This window comes from Saccopteryx bilineata, chromosome 2 (assembly GCF_036850765.1).
Source record: "Saccopteryx bilineata isolate mSacBil1 chromosome 2, mSacBil1_pri_phased_curated, whole genome shotgun sequence".
In the NCBI taxonomy this organism is placed as follows: Eukaryota; Metazoa; Chordata; class Mammalia; order Chiroptera; family Emballonuridae; genus Saccopteryx; species Saccopteryx bilineata.
Window position 1 is genome coordinate 369,566,572 of NC_089491.1, and position 24,083 is coordinate 369,590,654.

Sequence of the window (24,083 nt, forward strand, 5' to 3'; positions counted from 1 at the left end):
AACGCCTGAGACGGAGGCCATGGAGCCATCCTTAGCACCTGGGGCCAACTCGCTCCAATTTTGAGTCATGGCTGCAGGAGGGGAGGAGAAGAGAGAGAGAGAGAGAGAGAGAGAGAGAGAAGCGAGAGGAGGAGGGGTGGAGAAGTAGATGGGAGCTTCTCCTGTGTGCCCTGACCAGGAGTTGAACCCAAGACTTCCACCTACTGGGCTAATGCTGAAGCCAACTGGCCAGGGCAGGAAGCCTTCCTTAATATCTCCTCCACCCTTCATGTTGGCTAGAGTTCTTCCTCTGTGTTTTCAGGGCACCCTTTGCATCCTCCAATTTGAGCAGGTTTAGTAGTTAATTGGAATCTCAAGTATATACTGTCCCTGTTATGAGACTGCAGTTCCTTATGGGCAGAGGATATGATGTTTCCTATTTTTCTATCTCCAGGGCCTTCCAGGACCTGGCACCTGGAAAATGTCAGGAGATGGCAGCTGAGTGAAGAATGTATGCATGCATGAATGAATAAATAAATAAATGGTGGTACAAATTTAAGGAAGTGATGATGAGCAATACTTTCTGTATTTCTGTTATTAAAAAAAACCTAATTCTAAAAAAATTTAAAAGATGAACAATCTAGAAGTCTCTCCTTCCTCCAATAACCCAACTCCCTCATGCTATTTATTGCACATGTTCATTTCCTCCTCTGGGTTGCCTTTCTCAATATATAAGCTGACAGCTAAATTGTTTTTATTAAAAAAATTATTGATTGATTTTAGAAAGAAGAAGGGAGGGAGAGAAAGAGAAAGAGAAATATTGGTTTTGTTGTTCCACTTATTTATGCATTCATCAGTTCTTTTTTGGGGGGTGGTGGAGAGAAGAGAAGCATTAACTCTGGTTTGCGTCACTTTAGTTGTTCATAGATTGCTTCTCATAAGTGCCTTGACCAGGGGCTCAAGACCAGCCAGTGACTCCTTACACAAGCCAGTGACCTTAGGCTCAAGCCAGCGACCTTGGGCTTCAAGCCAGCAATCATGGGATCATGATGAACCCGCGCTCAAGCTGCGACCTTGCAGTTTCAAACCTGGGACTTCAGCATCACAGATCGATGTTACCACCGGCCAGGCATTATTGGTTGATTCTTATATGTGCCCTGATCAGGGATCGAACCCATAACCTTGGAGTATCAGGATGACACTTTAATCAACTGAGCTACCAAGCTAAGGCTGTACAGCTAAAAATTTTAAATGTATTTATTTATTTTAGAGAGAGAGGAAGGGAGGGAGAGAGAATGAGAGAGACAGAAACATCAATGTGTTCCCACATGTGCCCTAACTAGGGATTGAACCTTCAACCTTTGCTCATTAGGATGATGCTCCAGTCAACTGAGCCATCGAGCCAAGGCCTAAATTGTTTTTAGTCATGCAAGCATGTGCATTCTTTTAGCCTTGCATGTTTGGACTTGTCTAGAGAGCTCTGTGACCCTCTGCATTCAGAGTTGAAGGTACAGTTACTGCTGGTATAATGAAAAGAGATGACCTGCTTTTTTTCTGACCTGAAGGCATTAATTCTGAACATACTGTTCCACCTTCACCCCAATCTGTTTCTCCTCCTCCTATTCCCTATCACAGTGAATGACACCAACATCTGTCCACTTGTCCAAGTGAGAAACCCAGCATTCACCCGACTTCTTTCCCTCTGCTAGACTCTTCCACCCAAATCAGTCACCAGGTCTTGCCCAGTCTACTGCCTAAGTATCTTAGCGATCTCTTCACTTTACCTCCATCTCCATGGCTACAACCTAAGTCCAGGCCACTATGATCTCTCACCAGAATGATTGCACTGGCTGCTACCTAATTGGTCTTTCTGCTTTGGGGCACCTTTCATCTTTATACATTTTTTTTTTTTTGTCTGGCAGCCCGAAAGTGAAAATCTGATCTTTTTCTAAAATCCTCTAGTGAGGGGTTCTCACTGCCTTTAAGGTAAAGCACAGACTCTCATGTACTTTACAAGGTCTCAGCTACTTTTCTGGCCTGCTGTCCTAGCATTCTACCCTCTCACGAGTAAATTCTTAACATATTGCGTTACTTGTTTTGCAACTAGTCCAACGCACTTTCCTCCATTTGGTCAACTTCTGCTCACCACCTTTGGTTTGCCTCAGATATCACCTCGCCCTCGGGGAAAATGTCCTTGCGTGCTTTCTGGGCATTCAGTTTTTTTTTTTTTCTTGCATTTTTCCGAAGCTGGAAACGGGGAGGCAGTCAGACAGACTCCCGCATGCGCCTGACCGGGATCCACCCGGCATGCCCACCAGGGGGCGATGCTCCGCCCATCTGGGGCGTTGCCCTGTTGCAACCAGAGTCATTCTAGTGCCTGAGACAGAGGCCACAGAACTATCCTCAGCGCCTGGGCCATCTTTGCTCCAATGAAGAAGCCTCGGCTTCTGGAGGGGAAGAGAGAGACAGAGGAGGAAGGAGAGGGGGAAGGGTGGAGAAGCAAATGGGCGCTTCTCCTGTGTGCCCCGGCCGGGAATCAAACCTGGGACTCCTGCAAGCCAGGCCGACGCTCTACCACCGAGCCAACTGGCCAGGGCCTGGGCATTCAGTTTTGCTCACACTCTATAGAGTCCTAGTTCCCTTTCGGCGGTACAGTAACAGTTAAACCCACAGACAGTGGTACGCATCTGGTTACGAGGATTTGAATTCCACATTGGCTATTTATTTGCTGTGTGACCCACAGCAAGTGAATCCCGCCTTCTCCTCTAACATGGGGATAACATTTCATCAACCCGTGGTGAGAGTTAAATGAGATCATGTGAGGTGCCTGACAATTAGATATTATGCTAGCCCAGAAAACTAAAGCTCTACACCCCATCCCGCCTCATCCTCCAAGTCCGGCTGTGTGTGATTTCGTTTTAATGCACACGTTTATTCCAGTGTTACCTTACAGTCTATTTCTTACTTGACAAACTAGTTAATGTCAAACCAGGAGGCGATCAGGTACCAGAGCTTGTCACGATTTTCAGTCTCGGAAGCTCGACTCTGAACGCCCCCAGGCGGTTCTAGCTGTGTGCAGCCCAAACGGAGCGAACTAGGGCATACCATTCGAAATTTTAGGGGAAGAAAGGTCACTTCTAACCTAATGGTCTGTTTATAAAGTCTCTCCTCTTTCGCTCCCAAATCTCAAATTCTATCAGACCCAATCAAGTAGGAAATAGGACTGTACATGGTGACGGAGCCAGAGCTACGTCAGCTTCCTTCCCCCATCCTGACCTCGGCGTTGGTACTTTCGTTTCTCAATTCCCTCTCAATAATGGTACCGTCCGCGGAGGTGAGAACAGAGAGGGAGTCTGAAGTCCTCCGAGTTCGAGGCCGGTACTAGTACAGAACTACCCCTCCTGCCGCGACACCATGGTGCCGCCCACTGTCCTCTGATTGGCTGCCGAGACCCCGCAGTCGGGCTCAGCCCGCCGCTGCTCCCTCTCACCCTCTCAGTACAGCTTCGGCCGCCGCGCCGCCTGGCTCTGGTATTCGTTGTTCTCGGCGGGTTGTGGGGGCTCTGCGCCGCGGCCGTTAGTCATGTCGGGTAGGTGATTCCTTTAGGGAGCAGCGGCAGCGGCGAGAAGGGGCCTTGCGGGGTTGGGCCATCTTCCCGTCCACCAGAGGGCCCCGAGGAAAAGCCTCCGGCCCTAAGGGAGGCTGGGGGTGGGGGCGCGGACGCAGCCGCCGCCATGTTGGACTTGGGGGACGCACGTTCCCAACGCTCTTCGTCTGCGAATCACGGCGGGAGCGCTACGGGCCCCTGTTTCTGAGCTGTGCCCTTGGAAGCGGAGGCGACGTGCGGTTCTCGGGGGAGGGTGTGCGAGTCGGGGGGCGGACGCCGTCTACGCCATCACGGGGCGGGGGGAAGCCCGTGATTAAAGCATCAGCCTGAGCAGCGGTCCTTGGGGCTCCCCGCTCCGCCTCAGACCTTTCAGCGAGGCCTCGGGCCAGTCGTCGCGCCGTCTCCTACCTCAGTGTCCCCATCCGTGAAGTGGAGCTGGGCCTTCTGACTCTCGTTCATCAGGTGGAGGCCTTGACGCCCTGGGAGCCCTTTCAGAAGGACGTTGCCTTCCACGAAATCCTACTTACCGTCATTCCCTCTGTTGGAACGAGCCGAATTCCAGTTAGGGGTGTTTGTATAAAAATCCAGCGGCCTCTCACCCTTCTTTGTCATTCTTTTCTCCTGTTCAGTGTTTGGTTTTTTTTTAATCTGCAAAAGCTTGAAAGTGAGTCTTTTCTGTGGTCGACAGGCTCATGTAGGTACATGTGTCATTTACTTGGAAACATAGACTAAAGAAAGAACAGCAGTCTTCCACGAAGCACTTCGATTGATAGACGCCCCCCTGTTGTGTGCAGGAGAAAAAGAGGCCTTGGCCTCCTCAAGAGAGCCCTTTAGGTCCTGCTAAGCCAGAATGTGATGTCTGGAACATGGATGTTCTCTTGACTTAGCAGTCAGTCCTAGCTGAGCGCACAAGGTCCTCTGCTGGGTGCTCCACAGGCCGCAGAGACCCAGCTATGCGCTTGTTAGACACCATCATGAGCGTTAGATGCCACTTTTCAGGAGAACATTTCTTTCAAGTCCTGTGATTGGGATGAAAATGACTGGTGTGGTCTTTGGCGTTTTTTTTTTGTTTGTTTTTTTTAATTTATTTATTTTTAGAGAAGAGAGGGAGAGAGAGAGAGAGAGAGAGAGAGGACAGAGAGAGAGAAGGGGGGAGGAGCTGGAAGCATCAACTCCCATATGTGCCTTGACCAGGCAAGCCCAGGGTTTCGAACCGGCAACCTCAGCATTTCCAGGTCGACGCTTTATCCACTGCGCCACCACAGGTCAGGCCGTTTGGCGTTTTTTTAAGGGAGGTTCTGTTGGTATTAAAAACAACCCCTCGTCCCCCAATAATCCAGTCTTGCAGAAGGATGGAAATGTGACGAGAAGCAGGAGACTTAGAAGAAATCAAAATAACGAGAATGGTTGACAGGAAAATGATGAACAGTCCTGAGATTAACATTGATGTAAGGAAGCCATTAGATTTATCTTTTGAGGGAGTTTATCTTTTCTTTAAATTTCTGTGTAATCCATGCCCAAACGAGATAATTTTCTTACCCTAAAGTAGAAATTGGTCCATCTTTTACCAGGTGCATAATTTGGGAAGAGGTATGGTAAAGCTTCTTTAGCACAGAAGTTCATAGACTGTACCCCCTCAGGAGGATAAGTAACCTATCTATGGTTAAAAAAGGATATTCTACAATCCTCAGAAAAATTTACCAGCTTTCAGTGGATACGGTGCTCATTAAAAACTTGGGCTGTCTTGATTTTTAACATAATTGTTGGTATAAAATGATGGCTTAATTTTATAGTAGGTATATTTTGTGGACAGTTACATTTTAGAGGTTAATTGTTTATAAAATCCAGAATTTTCAATATGTCAAATTAGTGTGTGAGCTGGTTTACCCATTAGTACGGATCTTTAGATTACTAAGACATCGGATATTTGTCACTTGGTAATTTCAGTTTTTTTAATTGTTATTTATTTTTTACAGAGACAGTTAGAGAGAGGGATAGACAGGGACAGACAGACAGGAACAGAGAGAGATGAGAAGCATCAATCATTAGTTTTTCATTGTGCCGTTGCAACACCTTAGTTGTTCATTGATTGCTTTCTCACATGTGCCTTGACCGCGGGCCCTTCAGCAGGCTGAGCAACCCCTTGCTGGAACTAGCAACCTTGGGTCCAAGCTGGTGAGCCTCGCTCAAACCAGATGAGCCCGCACTCAAGCTGGTGAGCTCGGGGTCTTGAACCTGGGTTCTTCCACATCCCAGCCCGACGTTCTATCCAGTGCGCCACCGCCTGGTCAGGCCAATTTCAGTTTTTTAAATATCAAAATTGGCTTTCACGTTTGCAAAGAATGATAAAAGAATTGCTTGTGTCTAAATTAATTAAAGCTAGAATCTTTAAGTTCTACTTAGTGTCATATATAGTATACATTTTGTAATGTATATAAAATACTTTGATTTTGTATAAAAATAAGAGTAATGCTTTTGATTTGTTCTTTGATGGGTGTTAATAAATTTAACAGTAAACTCCCCCTGAACAACTAATGGAATTAAGTTTAGTTAAGTCCTTTAAAGATTCCAAACTACACCTTTAAGTTTGATTATCAAAATGACACTCATCAGATGTATGACAGGGCAGACTTATAAAACCTAATAAAATATAAGCACTTATGTAATCAAAATCAAAATTATAAATATTGTCAGACTTTCACTTACATACTATTTACAAATGTGAATTATGTGATACCTTTCAAGTTAAAATTATAAATATATCAATTATACATATAAAAATTACAAAGTCAAGATACAAAGTCATTTTGGCAATAAGGCAGACCAAGATAACCTGAAAATCCTTGATCTACAAATACCTAAAAATGTAAGAACTGAACAAAAAAAGGGGGGGTTGCAACTGCCAGAAATGAAGTAGAAGCTATTAAGATAGGCACAGAGCTAACTTGGAGATTGCCCTGGAGAGGGAGGTTATAGGACTCGTAATTTAGAAACTGAATTTTACTGCCCAAGTAACTAAGGACAGGAGATGAAGCCTTGAGACCATTAAAGCCAGGTATTGGAACCAAGACACACAAGACTTGAATGTTTGAAGGACTATACTTTTGGTGGAAGAATGAATTAGAAAAAGCTTGTACCAGAGTAAGAGCAAGAAAGTCTGGACGCTGAGAGAAAAATGTGGGGAGAATTTGTAAACTGGAACCTGTGCTTCATACAATTAGGGTGTACATGTAAATTAGTTATGGGGTCCAAGAACCTTAAACCAAGAAAACATAAAAATTGGTTATGGATTGGTAGTAGTAACCTTAGGGTTCCTGGAAGAAACAAATGAAAAACTTATGGAGAAAATTTTACACTACAGTCATAAGGAATCTTATAGAAAAAAACATGCCTTGGAAAAGATCACAGTAAAAAATTACAGAATTCTAGGAAACAATTCACCAGAATGAGTGAGGACTAGAGCCCCTAATAGATAATCTGAAAGTGAATATTATGTTTAAAATTATTAAAAACCTTAAAGAAGAAAACCCTAAGACCAAAATGTTATGAAAAGCCACATATAGATTTAAAAAAGCAAGTACAACTTCTAGAAATGGAAAAAAATAGAAGTTGTAGATAGACCTAGCAGAAGAAATAATTAGTGAAGTAGGAGACAGGTATGATATAATTTACCCAGAATTCAATTCAAAAGGATGTAGAGGTAAAAAATGAAATATTACACATGGCAAGTAGATTGAGAAGTACTGTCATACTTTAATAACCGTTTGGGGAGAAAATGGAAGAATTAATAGATGGCTGATAATTTTATAAAATTGATGAATATTTCTCAAGCAGTGGCAGATGATACATTGATGTGAAACTGCAGATTGAAATATCAATAACAAACCTACTCGAGGAAATAGGGAATCAGTAAGATTGATAAGACTTAAACTTTTAAGAATCTGGAAAAGAATGAAATGATCCTTGGAATTTAGAGGAAAAATAACTGTTGACCTTGATTTTACCAAAATAAGACTAAGAAAGACTGCCACTTTCAGGTCTTTGCTGAAAGAATTAATGGAGTAAGTTAAATCTGGAATGGAGGAGTAGGAAGCAGAAACATAATATAGGGGAAGTATGTAGAGGACAGTGAATAAAACAAATTATTGAAGATGAAAATGATTACATTGAGAGATTTAAATGTGGAAGCAAGAGGTTGGGGAAAAAGCAAAATAATAGGTGAAGGCAGTGATTAGCATTATTAAGATTCTTATATTCTAGAGGTGGAAGATCATTCTGAACTTTGTCAAGAATGCATATTAAAATTGAACATAATTATGAATGGTGACATTAAAAGAAATTGTGTCACTGTAAAGCAGTAACAGGAAAAAGTAAAAATAAAAGGAAAAGAGTTTAATGGGAATTAAAATACCATTCCTGGTAAATAGAAAGTCCAATATTGGTGGACAGAAATTAAGTGACATAGTAACTAAGTACAGAAACAATTTAAAGACAGATTTTCACATTGGGGAAAAAAATGATCTAGATATATGCTGTTCAGAAATGATCTGCCTAAAATAAATATTTGAAAGTATGGAGATCAAAAAAGATTAACCAGGAAAACAACCAAAGGAAAATTGTTACCAGTCAGAATAGTGTATGGAGAATGTTAAAAAGAAATTCACCGGGAAGATATAAATCTGTACTTTTAGGTACCTAACAATTATAGCCTCAAAATAATAGAAAGCAAAACCAAAAAGCCTCCCAGATTTACAGTCAAATGGAGTTTTAAAAACATACCTCCGTATGTAATTAACAGATTGGGCAGACCAAACATTAGCAACAATATGAATAATAGAACTAACAAGCATCATCTTACAGATTTATGGAATTCATTTAACTTAGAAAATACACAGTTCTTTTGAAGCACATAGGGGACATTTATGCAAGTGAAATATTTACCAAGGGGGAAAGCAAAAAACAGCAATCCTAACAAATACTTTTACTGGCTGCAATGGAATGTAATTAGAAGACAAAAAGAATCAAAACTCTAGACACTTGGAAATAAAAGCACTTCTAAATAATTCATGGGTCCAGACAGAAGGTTCAAATGTCAAGAACTCAAAATGAGCAGTTTGAAATGCCCGAAATAATATTTATAAACTGATTTTCTCTAATGCTATAAATCATGTATACTTTGTCAAGTATTTATACTAAGAGTCAGACTTCCTGGTCAATATGTTTATTTCTATATCTTCTGTAGTTTTAAAGTCAGCTAGCTAAAGAAGATTGATAACTTCAGGACTGAATTTAGTGGGTTACAGTTAAGGACTCAATACTAGATTTGAGCCAGGTTTACATGACCTATGTGTTGTGCACTTTAAATTTGCCTGAGTCAAAGGGGTAGATACTGAGATCTTGGACTCCATCCTTGTCACTGAGAGAAATCACGTTCATGCTTTTGGATATAGTTTAACCTATGTAGTAAACCATGGTTTCTTAAGTATTTGCATTACACCTGTCCCCCATCCTCCCACTCCTAATTATTCTTTTTGGTTTCTGATATGGTTCAAGCTAACTTTCCCCCTTATTTGATGCATCTAGTCTGTATTGTCTAGTTAGAGTCTATATCCTTTTCATCTTTTCCTTATTTGGTTAGCTATAAATCTGTAGACATTTTATTATGGGTATGGCAGTGATGCAGTTTTTTCTTTGTCAGGTAGCCTTTTCACATTTGTAGAAGTAGTTTGTGCCAGGTTCACATTCAATATTCATATAATTAAGGATTTAGAAAAGTCATCTTATTCAGTCTGATTGGCTCTCTACTGCAGAAAAGTGACAAATTTGATGTCACCTACTTAAACAGTAATGTTTTCATATCGTAGCTTTATATGAGTTGAATGGAAAAGTCGCTGATTTGATTTTTGGTTGGTTTTCAGAACTACCCCAACAAATGATTTTGTTTCAAGTTGGATGAGATTGTGCCTAATGGTCTGCAGTTTGAGACTCTTGAGTCAGTTTTTGCAGTTGAAAACATGTCATTTAATATTACTTTAAAAAAAATTTTATTTTTTAATTACAGTTTATATTCAACATTGTATTAGTTTTTGGTGTACAGTATGGTGATTAGACATTGTGTAATACTATTATTCATCACTGATGAACTTAGGTTATTCATTTGACTCTAAAGAGAAGCCTAAAAGATAGAGCCTATTCAGAAATTTTTGATATGACATAATTTTGAAGTATTGAGAAAAAAATTTGTTTTCTGTTTTTGACATATTACTCAGTTCATTCCTGCTTTGGTAGATGTTAACTGCCAAAAAGGAAGCTTGAAGTAGATCTTGCCTGAGTTGGTATATCAGTTTGCTAAGACCTTGAAGGCTTGGTAAAGTTGTAAATAACTAACAGCTACTTTTACCAAGTCTTCACAGATATTTTTGTTGCTGCTGACAGCCAAGGCAATCCAGCACAAGGGGATGGTGTATGTTGGGCTGGGGAGGATATGGAAGTACAGTAAATGTAATCCTGTAATTTATCTTGTCAGAGTATCTTCCCCCTTTTTTTGTCCTGGTTAGTTTTAACAGGGTTGTTTTTTTTGTTGTTGTTGTTGTTTTTTGTATATAAAGATAATAGAGCTTGAACTTTTGAGTTTTTCTTAAAAGGATAGAATTTTCACTGATCATTTCACATTTATTCACTTGGTTCTTGTGACCATCAGGACACATTTGTATAGCAGTTGTTTTTAAATCTTATAGTTACTGTAAACAGTAGATATTTATATTTGTACAGACTTCTCCTTGCACAATATTTTTAACTTATAGCTTTCCTTTCTGTTGTTACTTTTTATGACATTTTCTTATCACATTTCATCTATAAGATCTAAAGTCAGTCAGATTTAAAATTCTTTTTATGTTGTTTTAGATTCTGGAAGTTACGGTCAGTCTGGGAGTGAGCAGCAAAGGTAAAGTATACATACATTTTAATAATATCATGAAAGTGTAAAACTGAGAAAAAAGAATGAATTTAGTTAGGCCTTCCCCCTTGAGATTGGTATCTGGAAGTCTTAAGAGTTAAATATTAGCTTGGCAAGGGGGAATAGCCTTTGTAAATAGGTGCTATAAAACATTGCCTTTTCTAGAAGCCTGTTTGAATTAGTAAATACAGATGCCCCCTGGAGATTAAAATAAATGTCACAGGTATAGTAAAGATGTTTTCTTTGGAAAAATTTAAAAAATAAACAATTATTAGCAGGATTTAAGGAATTGAACTATAATATAACAGGCTCTCAGAAAAAGCATTTCATTTTTTAATTTATGTAATATGCTAATATGATTTTTAGAACAGATTTTCTAGAATTACTATAACAGAAATGTTTAGCATTTTTTAAAGACTCCTTACACTCTCAATAAAAAAGTCTCTTTTTATGTGAATGTTTACATGCAGTAGGGTTCTTAGGGTTATCAGAAATGCAGCCTTCAATTTACTCTATAAATGTTTTGCAGTTTAGTGTGAGATATTCAGGATAGCATCTCAGATATCTACTTTATGAAAACTGATTAAACTTTTTTATTCTCACAGGATAGTGCTAATCTCATAGTAGGCAACTAGCAAATGTTTTTGTTTTTGTTTTTTGTTTTTACAGAGACAGAGTCAGAGAGAGAGAGAGAGAGATAGGGACAGACAGACAGGAACGGAGAGAGATGAGAAGCATCAATCATCAGTTTTTCGTTGTGACATCTAGTTGTTCATTGATTGCTTTCTCATATGTGACCGTGGGCCTTCAGCAGACCGAGTAACCCCTTGCTCGAGCCAGCGACCTTGGGTCCAAGCTGGTGAGCTTTGCTCAAACCAGATGAGCACGCGCTCAAGCTGGTAACCTCGGAGTCTTGAACTTGGGTCCTCCACATCCCAGTTCGATGCTCTATCCACTGTGCTACCGCCTGGTCAGGCGCAACTAGCAAATGTTTATTTGATGAAATAGATTTTGTAAAGCTTAAATTCTGTTAGCATTTGATAGCTCTAAAATGATAAGACTTTTTTGCAAATGCTTTATTTTGGGGGACATATATTCAGAAAGTTTGTTTCTGACTTGTTAGAGCTTGCATGCTATAAAATTAAAGACACTTCATGTAGAGGAAGTTACATTTATTCAGTCATACTGCATGCCAGGCTGTGTTTTGATAATGGGGATACAAGATAATTTCATTTTATGGTTGTACTCTGAAGATAAACATATCTCTAGTTACCGAGACACAGAAATTAAACTTTGAGTGCCACCCTGTGCCTTTTCTAGGAAGTTAAAGGCACAGTTAAGGCAAATGGTAGGAAGAAATTAATCTGTTAAAACATAGCTAAATTGATTAAAGTATGTACTGTAAGTCATGATTTTTCTGCGTCAGATATTTGTTTTGGGTCTTGTTGCTTTATTGTCCCTCCCTCCTTCCCTACCTCCCAAGCATAATTCTCTTGGGATTTTCTAGCTCTGGTAAAATTTTATTTGTGGCAGACTGCCAAAGCAATATTTTTGGTGTATGTTTGGCATCCGAAAGGTCTGGGAGTGACTTCATTTATGTCTTCAGCAGTCTTTGGCATTTAGACTTGAGAGACACGCAGGTTGACAGTTTCTTAGAAAATAAGCTTGTATTTGAGTTGAAAATTGAAAATGAAGATAGTAAGTTGTTAATGCTGTCAGATTTCTTTCAAGTAGTATTTTTTTTTTTTACAGTTATTCCTATGGAAGTCAAGGCAATCAAGGTTATGGACAAGCACAACAAGTAGGTTAAAATGTAAATTGTGTTCTTCATAGTTATTTTTATCTTAAGTAGGTGATGAAACTTGTATTTACCTAAATTTCAGAGCTATTCTGGCTATGGGCAAACTACTGATTCCTCATATGGACAGAACTATGGCAGCTACTCCGGTTATGGACAAAGTCAATCAGGTTGGACTGGTTTGTTAAATTAGCTACTTTACAAATTAAAAAATCAGAATCTTTACTAAGTGGTATATCCATCCAATCTTTAGGTTATTCACAGTCCTACGGTGGTTATGAGAATCAAAAGCAGAGTTCATATGGCCAGCAATCTTATAATAACCAGGGACAGCAAAACACGGAATCATCAGGAGGGTAAGGAAACAGTACTGAGGTTGTGCTGGGCAGTGGAAGTAATACTTTGCATATTAAACAGGTTTTAACAATGAACTCATAACTTTAAATATTTGCAGAAAAGTTTTGATGAAATATAAATTTCAGAGTTTTGTGTTATGAAGAATATGAAAATTGTCAGCGTTATTTGTAAAATTATTGTTTAGCTGTAAATGAATGCACATGAAATTTGGACCTCTACTTTATACCGGAAATGTAAAACTTACCTATAAAAGACTTTCCAATGCTTGCTTTTATTTCTATTTTATTTTTTAACCATTTCAATGTATTACCTTTCAGGGACAAAAATATTAAAAATTGCCAAAACCTATCCACATATTTCAGATATCTTAAAATATATTTTATTTGCTAATATAGATATGTGAATATTTACCAAAAAGTTTACTGGTTTTATTATTTTTTTAACTTGCAGATTTGAGGAGTCTGTACTTGTTATTAATTTTAATAATAGCAGTTTGCTATTTTTTATTGTATTTTCCACTTTGTGAAATGCTTTTGCATTCTCTAATTGATCCTTAAACATTACTATAAGATAGTATCAGTTATTATCTCCATTTTTTTATAGAAGTAAAGTTGTTAAGATTATATAGCTTGTCAGGTTATTCAGCTAAAAAATCTGAGATCACAAGTGTTGTCTCTGCAACAAGGAAATTATCTAAGTGAAATTCAAATAAAAACAGTAGGAAAAGATTTGTGAGGTCAGGTTGAGTGCTTTGAAAAGTAGAAAGTGAGAACAGATGTAGGGAGTAACATCCAGAAAGCACGTTACATTGGCAGGAAGAACTCATCAAGCCCTCTTGGTTAGTTGTTTTGTTTTGTATTTTTCTGAAGTGAGAAGCAGGGAGGCAGAGAAACAGACTCCCACATGCACCCGACTGGGATCCACCTGGCATGCCCACTAGGGGGTGATGCTCTGCCCATCTGGGGTGTTGCTCTATTGCAACTGGTGCCATTCCAGTGCCTGGGCCAACTTTGCTCCCATGGAGCCTTGGCTGTGGGAAGGGAAGAGAGAGATAGAGAGAAAGGAGAGGGGCAAGGGTGTAGAAGCAGATGGGCACTTTTTCTGTGTGCCCTGTCTGGGAATTGAACCTGGGACATCCACATGCCGGGCGGAGGCTCTACCACTGGGCCAGCCAGCCAGAGCTCCCTGTTGGTTAGTTTTAAAGTTAAGAAGAATCCTTTCATAAGGATTCATTTTTGAAAGTATGACATATAAATGTGTATAGCCATTTTAAAGGGAAGTGCTAAGGTTCTGACCATTGATGTGATATGCTTTGGGTGGGAGGTTGGGAAACATACTTATTCTGATCATCTAACAGAATAAGATGTGACTCTTAAGTTATGAGATCTTTTTAACAGTGAATGTTGGAACTCAAATCTAATTAAGTGTTTTTTCAACATCCCCATCCTAAAAGCAGTCAATTCTTGTAATGCTCAGAACATACTTAGAATTTTCTTTTTGAATTGCTAGAGATAATAAGAAAGCAGTCTTATTATTTGGTAGACTTCTTTTCAGATTAAAAAATGGTACCACAAAGCAAATTTCTTTTATTCACTTAGCAGACTAAAAATCTGAGTAAATAGTGTTTTCTAAAATTTATTATCATTGAAGATATTTAAAAGAATGTACTAGAAGAAGATGATGATGCATAAGTTGGTTTTAGTGCAGTTTTTTTTTCTTCTCTATAAAGCATTTGACCCCTCTGTACATAACTCACTCTTTTTAAAGAAAAAAACATTGAGGCCTGACTTGTGGTGGTGCACTGGATAAAACATCAACCTGGAATGTTGAGGTGGCCAGTTTGAAACTCTGGGCTTGCCCAGTAAGGCACATATGGGTGTTGATGCTTCCTGCTCCTCCTCACCTTTCTTTCTCTTTCTCTCTTTCTCTCTCTCTCCCCCTCTCTTCCCCCTTCTCTCTAAAATAAATAGTCCTTAAAAAAATTGAAATGTACGGCTATGTAAGATTTGTTTTTAAACTGTACAGTATCTTTTTTTTTTTTTTTTACAGAGACAGTCAGAGGAATAGATAGGGATAGGCAGACAGGAATGGAGAGAGATGGGAAGCATCAATCACTAGTTTTTCGTTGCGACACTTTAGTTGTTCATTGATTGCTTTCTCATATGTGCCTTGACCATGGGGCTACAGCAGACCAGTAACCCCTTGCTCGAGCCAGCGACCTTGGGTCCAAGCTGGTGACCTCGAGGTCTGGAACCTGGGTCCTCCGCATCCCAGTCCGACGCTCTATCCACTGCGCCACCGCCTGGTCAGGCTACAGTATCCTTTTTTGTATATAGTTAACACACTACTGAATGTGTCTTTAGATAGCTTTGTCTTGGTAATATATATTTTCAGTAGTCACAACCTTCCCTGGTACAGTATGGGGGTATAAATTGGCATGTTCTTGTTGGTACATAGCACAAATTAGTTATATGTGGGGATGGTAATTTTTTCATCTTCAGTTGTCTCTGATGCAGCTTATATGAAATAATTTGTTGTTCTGTTAACTGAATACCACTCTTAATTGCCAAAAAAGGTTGTTTTGGTGACATTCTGAATGCTTCTAAGCAAATACAATTTTTTTTATTAAAAAAGAGCCTGACCAGGCGGTGGCGCAGTGGATAGAGTGTCGGACTGGGACGCGGAAGACCCAGGTTCAAGACCCTGAGGTCGCCAGCTTGAGCACAGGCTCATCTGGTTTGAGCAAGGCTCACCAGGCTTGAGCCCAAGGTCACTGGCTCGAGCAAGGAGTCACTTGGTCTGCTGCAGCCCCCCAGTCAAGGCACGTATGAGAAAAAAAAATCAATGAACAACTAAGGTGCCGCAATGAAGAACTGATGCTTCTCATCTCTCTCCCTTCCTGTCTGTCTGTCCCTCTGTCTGACTCTGTCACACACAAAAAAGAAATGTACTGTAGGTCTGAAGTTAATTATAAGAAAGGAGTCCCTGAAATATTATGAGATAATATTAAAATTAAATGATATAGAGCAGTGGTTTTTAACCATTCATCCATGGACCAATGTAGGTCCGTAGAAGAGTTAACCACTCTGATATTACATGAAAATTATCGTGGACTGCTCAAAATTTCTGGCAGAACAGCAGTTGAGAATGACTGACACAGAGCCTTTCAGTGTAACTATTAGAAGGACACAGTACTTGTGCCACGTTTGTTAAAGAATTAACGTATAACCTGACCTGAGGTGGCGCAGTGGATAAAGCGTCGACCTGGAAATGCTGAGGTCGCTGGTTCGAAACCCTGGGCTTACCTGGTCAAGGCACATATGGGAGTTGATGCTTCCTGCTCCTCCCCCCTTCTCTCTCTCTCTTCCTCTCTCCTTTCTAAAATGAATAAATAAAAATAAAGTGAAAAAAATACAAAAAAAATTAACGTATGTATTATTGTCCTTTGTGGCACCTTTAATTTTTTAATTTAAAGAGATAGAAAAACCATAGTGATTTTTTGCTTCACTGATATTTTCAAAGGTACATAATTTTTTTTCGTATAATATAGAAATAAAAAATAATACGTGGTCTTCAAGAATAATGAAATTGTTGTTTGAAGGCTATTCCATTGCTGAAAAGGAGATTTTGTAAATAAAAGAACTAAATGATTCCTACCATAAAGTAATAGTAAATATGATTGAGGTCTAGCTGGTCAGGCCTTTTATTATTTTTATTATTATTATTATTATTATTATTATTTGATCAGGCCTTTTATATCAGTTTCAGTTAACTTGCTGTAGTAAACATAATTCTTCAATTAAATCTCAAGTTCTTGATTTCTGTTTAGCCAAGGTGGAAGAGCGCCTTCATATGACCAGTCAAACTATGGTCAGCAAGATTCATATAACCAGCAGTCTGGCTATGATCAACATCAAGGTTCATATGAGCAGTCAAATTATGATCAGCAGCATGATTCCTATAATCAAAACCAGCAGTCCTACCATTCACAAAGGGAAAATTACAGCCACCACACACAAGGTAAGATATACTGACCTCTTATTTTTTATTTTCACTTATAGAATTACTTTTATATTGAGCTTTGGATTAAAAGACCCAAATAGGCCCTGGCTGGATGGCTCAGTTGGTTAGAGGTTGTCCTGAAGCCAGTTCGATTCCAGATCAGGGCACATACAGGACAGATTAATGTTCTTTTCTCTCTCACACTCTCTCAATCAATCAATAAAAGTTTTTAAAAAAGGACCCAAATAGGATTTTAGCTGTAAAAATTTGGAGTGACTTTGAACATACATTCTCTCTCATGGCTATCAGAACTAGTTTATTAGATTTCTATTTCTGAACTTGGAGATTTCCAAATGGTCACATGACTTTTTGATGGCTGATACATGAATTTCCTTTGTTGTTTAGACAACTTGGATCATTTGGCAAATGCTGCTGTTACCAGTTCTTTTGGTAGTGGCGGTATACTTGATTTGGGGAAATTATGATTATTAATCTTCTCTAACCTCATTTAAGAAGGACCAGATAGTAATTCCTTCCTCTTATTCTCCTACAGCGCTTTGTGTATACCACTGATATCTAGGAATCTATTCTTGCCAAGAAAAGGGCAAAAGGTCCTGTCTTACTCATTTTTGTACCTTCATTGCTTATTATAGGGACTTGGTTCATAGTAAGTGCTCAATAAATATTTTTGTTGAATAATTAGATAAGTGAAAAAGTGAATGAATAAATGTGGAAGCTCATTCACTGAATATCTTTTTCAGTGAGTATATATGCACTAAATATTTCAGTTAGAAAATTCAGTTATTACTTGTCCATCCTTAATTTGCATTTAAATAGTTTTGATGTAAAGAAAGTAGTAACTTCAGATTTGGGTTATGCTTTTCATCTAATTTATAAGGATTCTATATCTAATGTACTTTTAACTATTCTACATCACCATCATCATTTTGCTGTCTGACTAATTAAAGTGGAATTTGACATAGATGTAATACCTAAACATATTTAATTCCATATAGTTTTATGATTACTTGCATTTGAGTTCTGTGCACATGTGCCATTTCCCAAAGGACGTAATGTGTGATCTAAAGAGACATTTAAAATTGTTATGGGCCCTGGATGGTTGGCTCAGTGGTAGAGCATCGGCTTGATGTGTGGATGTCCTAGGTTTAATTCCCGGTCAGGGCACACAGAAGTAACCATCTTCTTCTCCACCCCTCACCCTTCCCCTTCTCTCTCTCTCTCTCTTTCATCTTTCTATTTTTCTTTCTCTTCCCTTCTCGCAGCCATGGCTCAATTGGTTCAAGTACATTGGAATGGGGCGCTGAGGATGGCTCCATGGAGTCTTTGCCTTAGGTGCTAAAAATAGCTCAGTTGTGAATATGGCTCTAGATCAGGGGTAGTCAACCTTTTTATACCTACTGCCCACTTTTGTATCTCTCTTAGTAGTAAAATTTTCTAACTGCCCACCGGTTCCATAGTAATGATTATTTATAAAGTAGGGAAGTAACTTTATAAAATTTATAAAGCAGAGTTACAGCAAGTTAAAGCATATAATAATAATTACTTACCAAGTACTTTATGTCAGATTTTCGCTAAGTTTGGCAGAATAAATCTTTATAAAACAATTTACTATAGTTAAATCTATCTTTTTTTGGTTTGTTTGTTTTTTGTTTTTACAGAGACAGAGTGAGAGAGAGAGGGATAGATAGGGACAGATAGACAGGAACGGAGAGAGATGAGAAGCATCAATTATCGGTTTTTCTTTGCGACACGTTAGTTCATTGATTGCTTTCTCATATGTGCCCTGACCGTGTGCCTTCAGCAGACTGAGTAACCGCTTGCTTGAGCCAGCGACCTTGGGTCCAAGCTGATGAACTTTTGCTCAAACCAGATGAGCCTGCGTTCAAGCTGGTGACCTCGGGGTCTCAAACCTGGGTCTTCTGCATCCCAGTCTGATACTCTATCCACTGCACCACTGCCTGGTCAGGCTAAATCTATCTTTTTATTTATACCTTGGTTGCTCTGCTACCACCCACTGTGAAAGCTGGAATGTTCACTAGTGGGTGGTAGGGACCAGGTTGACTACCACTGCTCTAGATGGGCAGAGCATTGGCCTAAGACAGGGTTGCCTGGTGGATTTCAGCCAGGGCACATGCGGAAGTCTGTCTGTTTCTCCTCCTCTGACTTGGAAAAAAAGAAGAAGAAAAATTGTTAGGGGAAGTTTGTATCAGAAATCACAATGGTTATTTATTTATTTTTATATATATGTATTATTTTCTTTTTTGTAGATGACCGTCGTGATATGAGTAGGTATGGAGAAGATAATAGAGGATATGGCGGGTCACAGGGAGGAGGTAGAGGGCATGGGGGATATGACAAGGACGGAAGAGGTCCTATGACAGGATCAAGGTAAGTTTTTAGGTATAGATATCTACATTCCTCTTTCTCTTTCTCTATTTTTTTGTTGTTACTTAGCTGGTTTAATTCTAGCATCTAATGTAGTTAAGGGGCTTTAAATAGATTGTTGTTGAGAAGAGGGCAGAAATTCAAAATTTATTTTCAGTCTTAAGATGTCACATAAATTACCCAGAATAGGTTTATGTTAGCAGTTAGTTTCCTTCACCAGTGGAGGAAAGTACCCTACTATGGTTGTGGTTAAACCACTTACCTGTATATTTTTCTGCCAGAGCTTTAGAATCTAAACTCCTTTAAAAGGTGACTCTGGGAAATCTAAATGTTTTGTTTGTAAAAAATCAAAGGTAAGTTAATTGTAGATTGGGGGGCAGAGAGACTTTTCCTTAATCTTGAATCCCCGTGGGAATGGAATATATTAGGAGGCATAGTAGTGTAAAGATGGGGTTGGCAAGGGAGAGAAAGATTTAATGTAACCAAACTCTTTTCCTTCTTCTTAAGTAAATAAATATTTACATAAGTGCAAAATCACATACCATTGTGTATTTTTTCTAGATTAAACAGTGGAAAAGCAATGACTTCTTAATTCAGCTTTTCTATATTGCCAATGTGATCAGCTTTGGCATATATTATGAGAGCTGGTTTTAAAATTACTTTTAAATTTATTTGTAAATTTAGCACTTTGGCCCTAAAAACAAGAATGAAAAAGTAATTGTCTTTTTTGTCCTCAGATAAGGTTTGCAGGTTGCAAATTTGTATGTAAAATATGTAAGCTTTTTAAAAGATAATTTGTGTTCCTTGGAATTTAAATTGTCAATGGTCTGTTAACTGACAATAATATATCAGTACTGGTTCACTCTTGCTCTTTAGGGACTGAATTAAGTGTCTGCCCCCTGCGGTGACCTGTGAAATACAGCCAGTTATGTACAGCACTGTTTTCTTCAAATGAGCGAGGAATTTGATCTCACTGACTTTTATTTTTCATGTGTAGTTGTACATTGCTTTGCTATTAAGGCAAAACTAGTGTCTAAACATTATTGATAAACTTTTATAAGACTTGAACATTAGAGTCCTTTTTATTGATAACTAGTCAGTTTACTAAGGAAAACAAATATTCTGTGCATCTTCATTACCAAATAGAGGAGTCTGCCATCATGGGTATTTAAATGAACAATGTAAAATGACATGGTGCTTACTTAGTAACATCCCTCCTACCTCCAACAGAATTTCAAACAAGATAACCAGCAGGTATATTTAATTTCTTAAATTAATATGTTTTGGATAATTGTCTGCCTGGGAATGCTCTACATTTTATAGTACATCACAGGTTTAATTTCCTTCATAAGGAAGTTATAATTATATCCTGTAGTTATTTGTTAAAATTCGACAATGTCTAAATGATAGAAGGATAGTCTTTATGTATTTTCATCTTTGAGAGATAACTTATCTTATAGTCAGAAAGGTTGAAAGGACCTTAAATGATCCACTTAATAATAATGATCCATACCATAACCGACCCAGAAGTCCCAGTTTTAAGCACTTTTATAACCTCTTTGGCAGCATATTTCAGTATAAGTTTTGGTCTATATACTAAATCATAAGCTAAGTTTTGATTTTCATATCTTTTTATTTAGTCTTAGAACCTCTTTAAACAAAATCTTATGCAGGAGCCTACTGTATATTACTAATTAGGTCAAAATGTCAATCTGATTCATGTCAGAGTAAGAATGGGGGAGGGGTCTTGTCTAATTGCTCTCTACAAGGCAAACCCCTTCCCTCCTAGCCAATAAATAGGAACCCATAAGAATTATGGTAAGTACTCTGTATATGGTGTTGGTGAACTTTTTATGTGAAAAGCCACATAATAATTTAGACTTTGCAGGTCATATGGTTTCTGTCACAACTACTCTCTTCTGCCCTTATAGCACCAAAGCAGCCATAGACAGTGTATAAATGAATAAACATAGTTGTGTTCCAATAAAACTTCACATATAGGTCACTGAAATCTGAAGTTCGTATAATTTTCATGTGTCACAATATTTTGCTCAAAAAGGTAATTGTTAAAGCTCATTTATTAGGGGTAAAGTATTTTGAAATCAAATAAAAATGCCCAGTTTTATGATTTTTTTCACATGTGGTTTTACATTTAAGTACCAAAATAGCCAAGTACTTTTTGTTTGTTTTCATCAACACTTACATTTGTGTTTCTATTCATCTTACTTAAAAATAGAAAGGTTGAAAATATCCTTTTGGAGCCATGTGAAAAATATATGGCATTAGTTTGGTTTATGTTTGAAGAAGAAGGGGGTGAAGGTGGGAATGTAGAAAAGGATGAGACACCCTTAGACTCAGATTATATGATTGCTTGGCTAAAGGAAGAATTCAGACAAAAAAGAAACTGTCAGTTTCTTAAATATGGAACAGAAATGTGAGGTTATAGGGATTATAGGAAACAACTGTTTTTCTTTGAAAAACCAGTTGCAGCAAAATGATTGAATTTCTGATTGTTGATCACTGAGCTCTTGGTGGACTAGAAGTTTAAGGTCATAAATTCTGTTTTTAACTTCAATGCTGTGATGAATGCATTGCAATTGCCAGAACTTTATAGAAAACCATTTTTCATTATTAGTATGTCATCTTTGAGGTGTTTTAGGCTTTAATAGCTTAAGCCTAAGAAGTTACTTTGAATTTTTTTTTTTTTTTGCTTTTTTTGCGAGGTAGAGAGGAAGAGAAATGAGAAACATCAACTCGTAGTTGTGGCACTTTAGTTGTTCATTAATTAGTTCTCATACACGCCTTGACCTGGGGGCTCCAGCTGAGCCAGTGACCCCTTGCTTAAGCCAGTGACCTTTGGGCTTCAAACCAGTGACCTTTGGGGTCAAGCCAGTGACCCCGTGCTCAAGACAGCGACCTCAGGTTTCGAGCTTGGGACCTTAGCGTTTTAGGTCCACATTCTCTACTGCACCACCTGGTCAGGCTAGTTATTTTGAATGTTGAGTGTCTTATAAGTTTTTGATGAGCTCTCTTAAAAATGTGCGTATGTTTTGGTGTTCATTAGGACAGTACTGCTCAGTAGAAATACAGCGTATGTCAAAAGTGTAATCCACATATGTAATTTTAAATTTTCTGGTTGTCAAATTTAAAAAATAAGTGATACTAATTTTAATAATGTATTTTATTTAATACATCCAAAATATTTATCAAGTAATTAGTATAAAAAATAGTGTAATTCTTTTTTTCATAATGACTTGGAAATCTATCTAAATTTTACATTTAGAGTACATCTCAATTTAGACTATCAACATTTGAAATGATCTACAGCCACAAATAAGTAGTAAATAATGTATTGGATGGTGCATCTCTAGAATGATAGATTCTTAGCTTCCTGAGATGTTGGTAACTGCTAAATCCAGAAAGCCTTTTTAACCGCACATATGAGACCTGGGAGGGGATGAAGTAATAAGCACAGCTACTATTGAGAATGGTATTTAAATCCATTGAGGTTTTTTTTTTTTTTTTTTTTTGCGTACATGCAAGGAGGCAGAGAGACAGAAAGGGAGAGAGATGAGAAGCATCAACTCATAGTTGTGGCACTTTAGTTCATTGATTGCTTGACCATGGGGCTCCAGCTGAGCCAGTGACCCCTTGCTCAAGCCAGTGGCCTTGGGCTTCAAGCCAGCAACCTTTGGGCTCAAGCCAGCAACCATGGGGTCATGTCTATGATTCCACACTGAAGGTGGCGACCTCAGGGTTTTGAACCTTGGTCCTCGATGTCCCCAGCTGATGCTCTGTCTACTGCACCACCACCTGATCAGGCAAATCCATTCAGTTCATTCATATTTGGAATTAATGTTAGTGTTTTTAATTAATGTTAGTTTTCTAGTATCCCAGAAATTATATATTGAGTTTGCTAGTATGAAAATTCAAGCACAGCACTATTTTTTTTTTTTAACTAGTATCTTTCAATTTTTTGCCAAGTCCATTTTTCTCTAGATACTGAATTTTCTGGGAATATAGATTTCTGCATTGTTCTTTTACTTCCTTGGCAGTTTAAGTCTTTGTATAGATATGTTTAGATTTTTTAAAATTAAAGATTTAAAATAGATTGTGTCAAAGAACTTTTTGTTTTTGATGAGCACCTGAAATTAAATGTCTACTCCTCTAAATATGTAATGTAACAGTGAAAGACTCCCTCAGCCCTACCCTAGGGTAGACTGCTCACTGTAATTTTGAACTTGGGACAGCCATTTTTGCAGTTGAGCCAATAGTGTTCAGGTGGTTTTCTCGTGCAGGGGCCACTCAGCTGTATATTTGAGTATGCTTATTGTCTCTACTCTAGTCAATACCTCTGCTACATCACCTTAAAATGCTCCTACTTCAGGAATTCTTTGTGTGTACAAATTTGCTTCCTTTTCTGGGAGGAAAACAGATTTGTTACGGCAACATCTTGATATATAGATATTCACTTATGTTTGTGTTTTAAAAAAATCAGTAAGAGGAAGGGAGGCAGAGAGACAGATTTCTGCAGGCGCCCTGACTGGGATCCACCCAGCAAGCCCATTAGGGGGTGATGCCCATCTACGATGTTGTTCTGTTGCCCAGCAACCGAGCTTTTCTTAGTGCCTGTGTTGGAGTCTATGGAGCCATCCTCAGCACCTTGGGCCAACTTGCTCCAATTGAGCCATGGCTGTAGGGGAAGGGGGTTGTAAAAGGGGGATAGGTAGAGAAGCAGATGGGGACTTCTCCTGTGTGCCCTGGACATTAAACCCTGGACATCCACATGCTGGGCTGATGCTCTACCACTGAGCCAGCTGGCCAGGACCTGTTCATGTCTTAATTTGATAGTGAGGACTAACCTTAGTTATATGGAAAAGGGACTTGTAACTTGACTGCAGGTTTGAAAGAAAGATTCTTAACCATAAGCCCATCTTCTAACTATTTAATAGTGAGTACTTCTTTTTTTTTTTTTTTTT

At 38.6% G+C, this 24,083-nt stretch overlaps 1 protein-coding gene across 3 annotated transcripts in view; it reads left to right on the top strand.

The window, feature by feature from the left end:
• The first annotated feature begins 3,437 nt into the window (after positions 1-3,437).
• Positions 3,438-24,083, top strand: part of TAF15 (TATA-box binding protein associated factor 15) — a 37,654-nt gene continuing 17,008 nt past the window's right edge. Inside the window, exons 1-7 of one of the 3 annotated variants that reach the window (XM_066263374.1) lie at positions 3,438-3,568; positions 10,490-10,529; positions 12,294-12,342; positions 12,425-12,509; positions 12,593-12,695; positions 16,526-16,716; positions 18,987-19,107. In XM_066263374.1, coding sequence (XP_066119471.1) covers positions 3,562-3,568; positions 10,490-10,529; positions 12,294-12,342; positions 12,425-12,509; positions 12,593-12,695; positions 16,526-16,716; positions 18,987-19,107 — 596 coding nt within the window. In that variant the 5' untranslated portion in view covers positions 3,438-3,561. The remainder of the gene's footprint in view (positions 3,569-10,489; positions 10,530-12,293; positions 12,343-12,424; positions 12,510-12,592; positions 12,696-16,525; positions 16,717-18,986; positions 19,108-24,083) is intronic. The other 2 variants (XM_066263375.1, XM_066263376.1) reach the window with 2 other exon arrangements.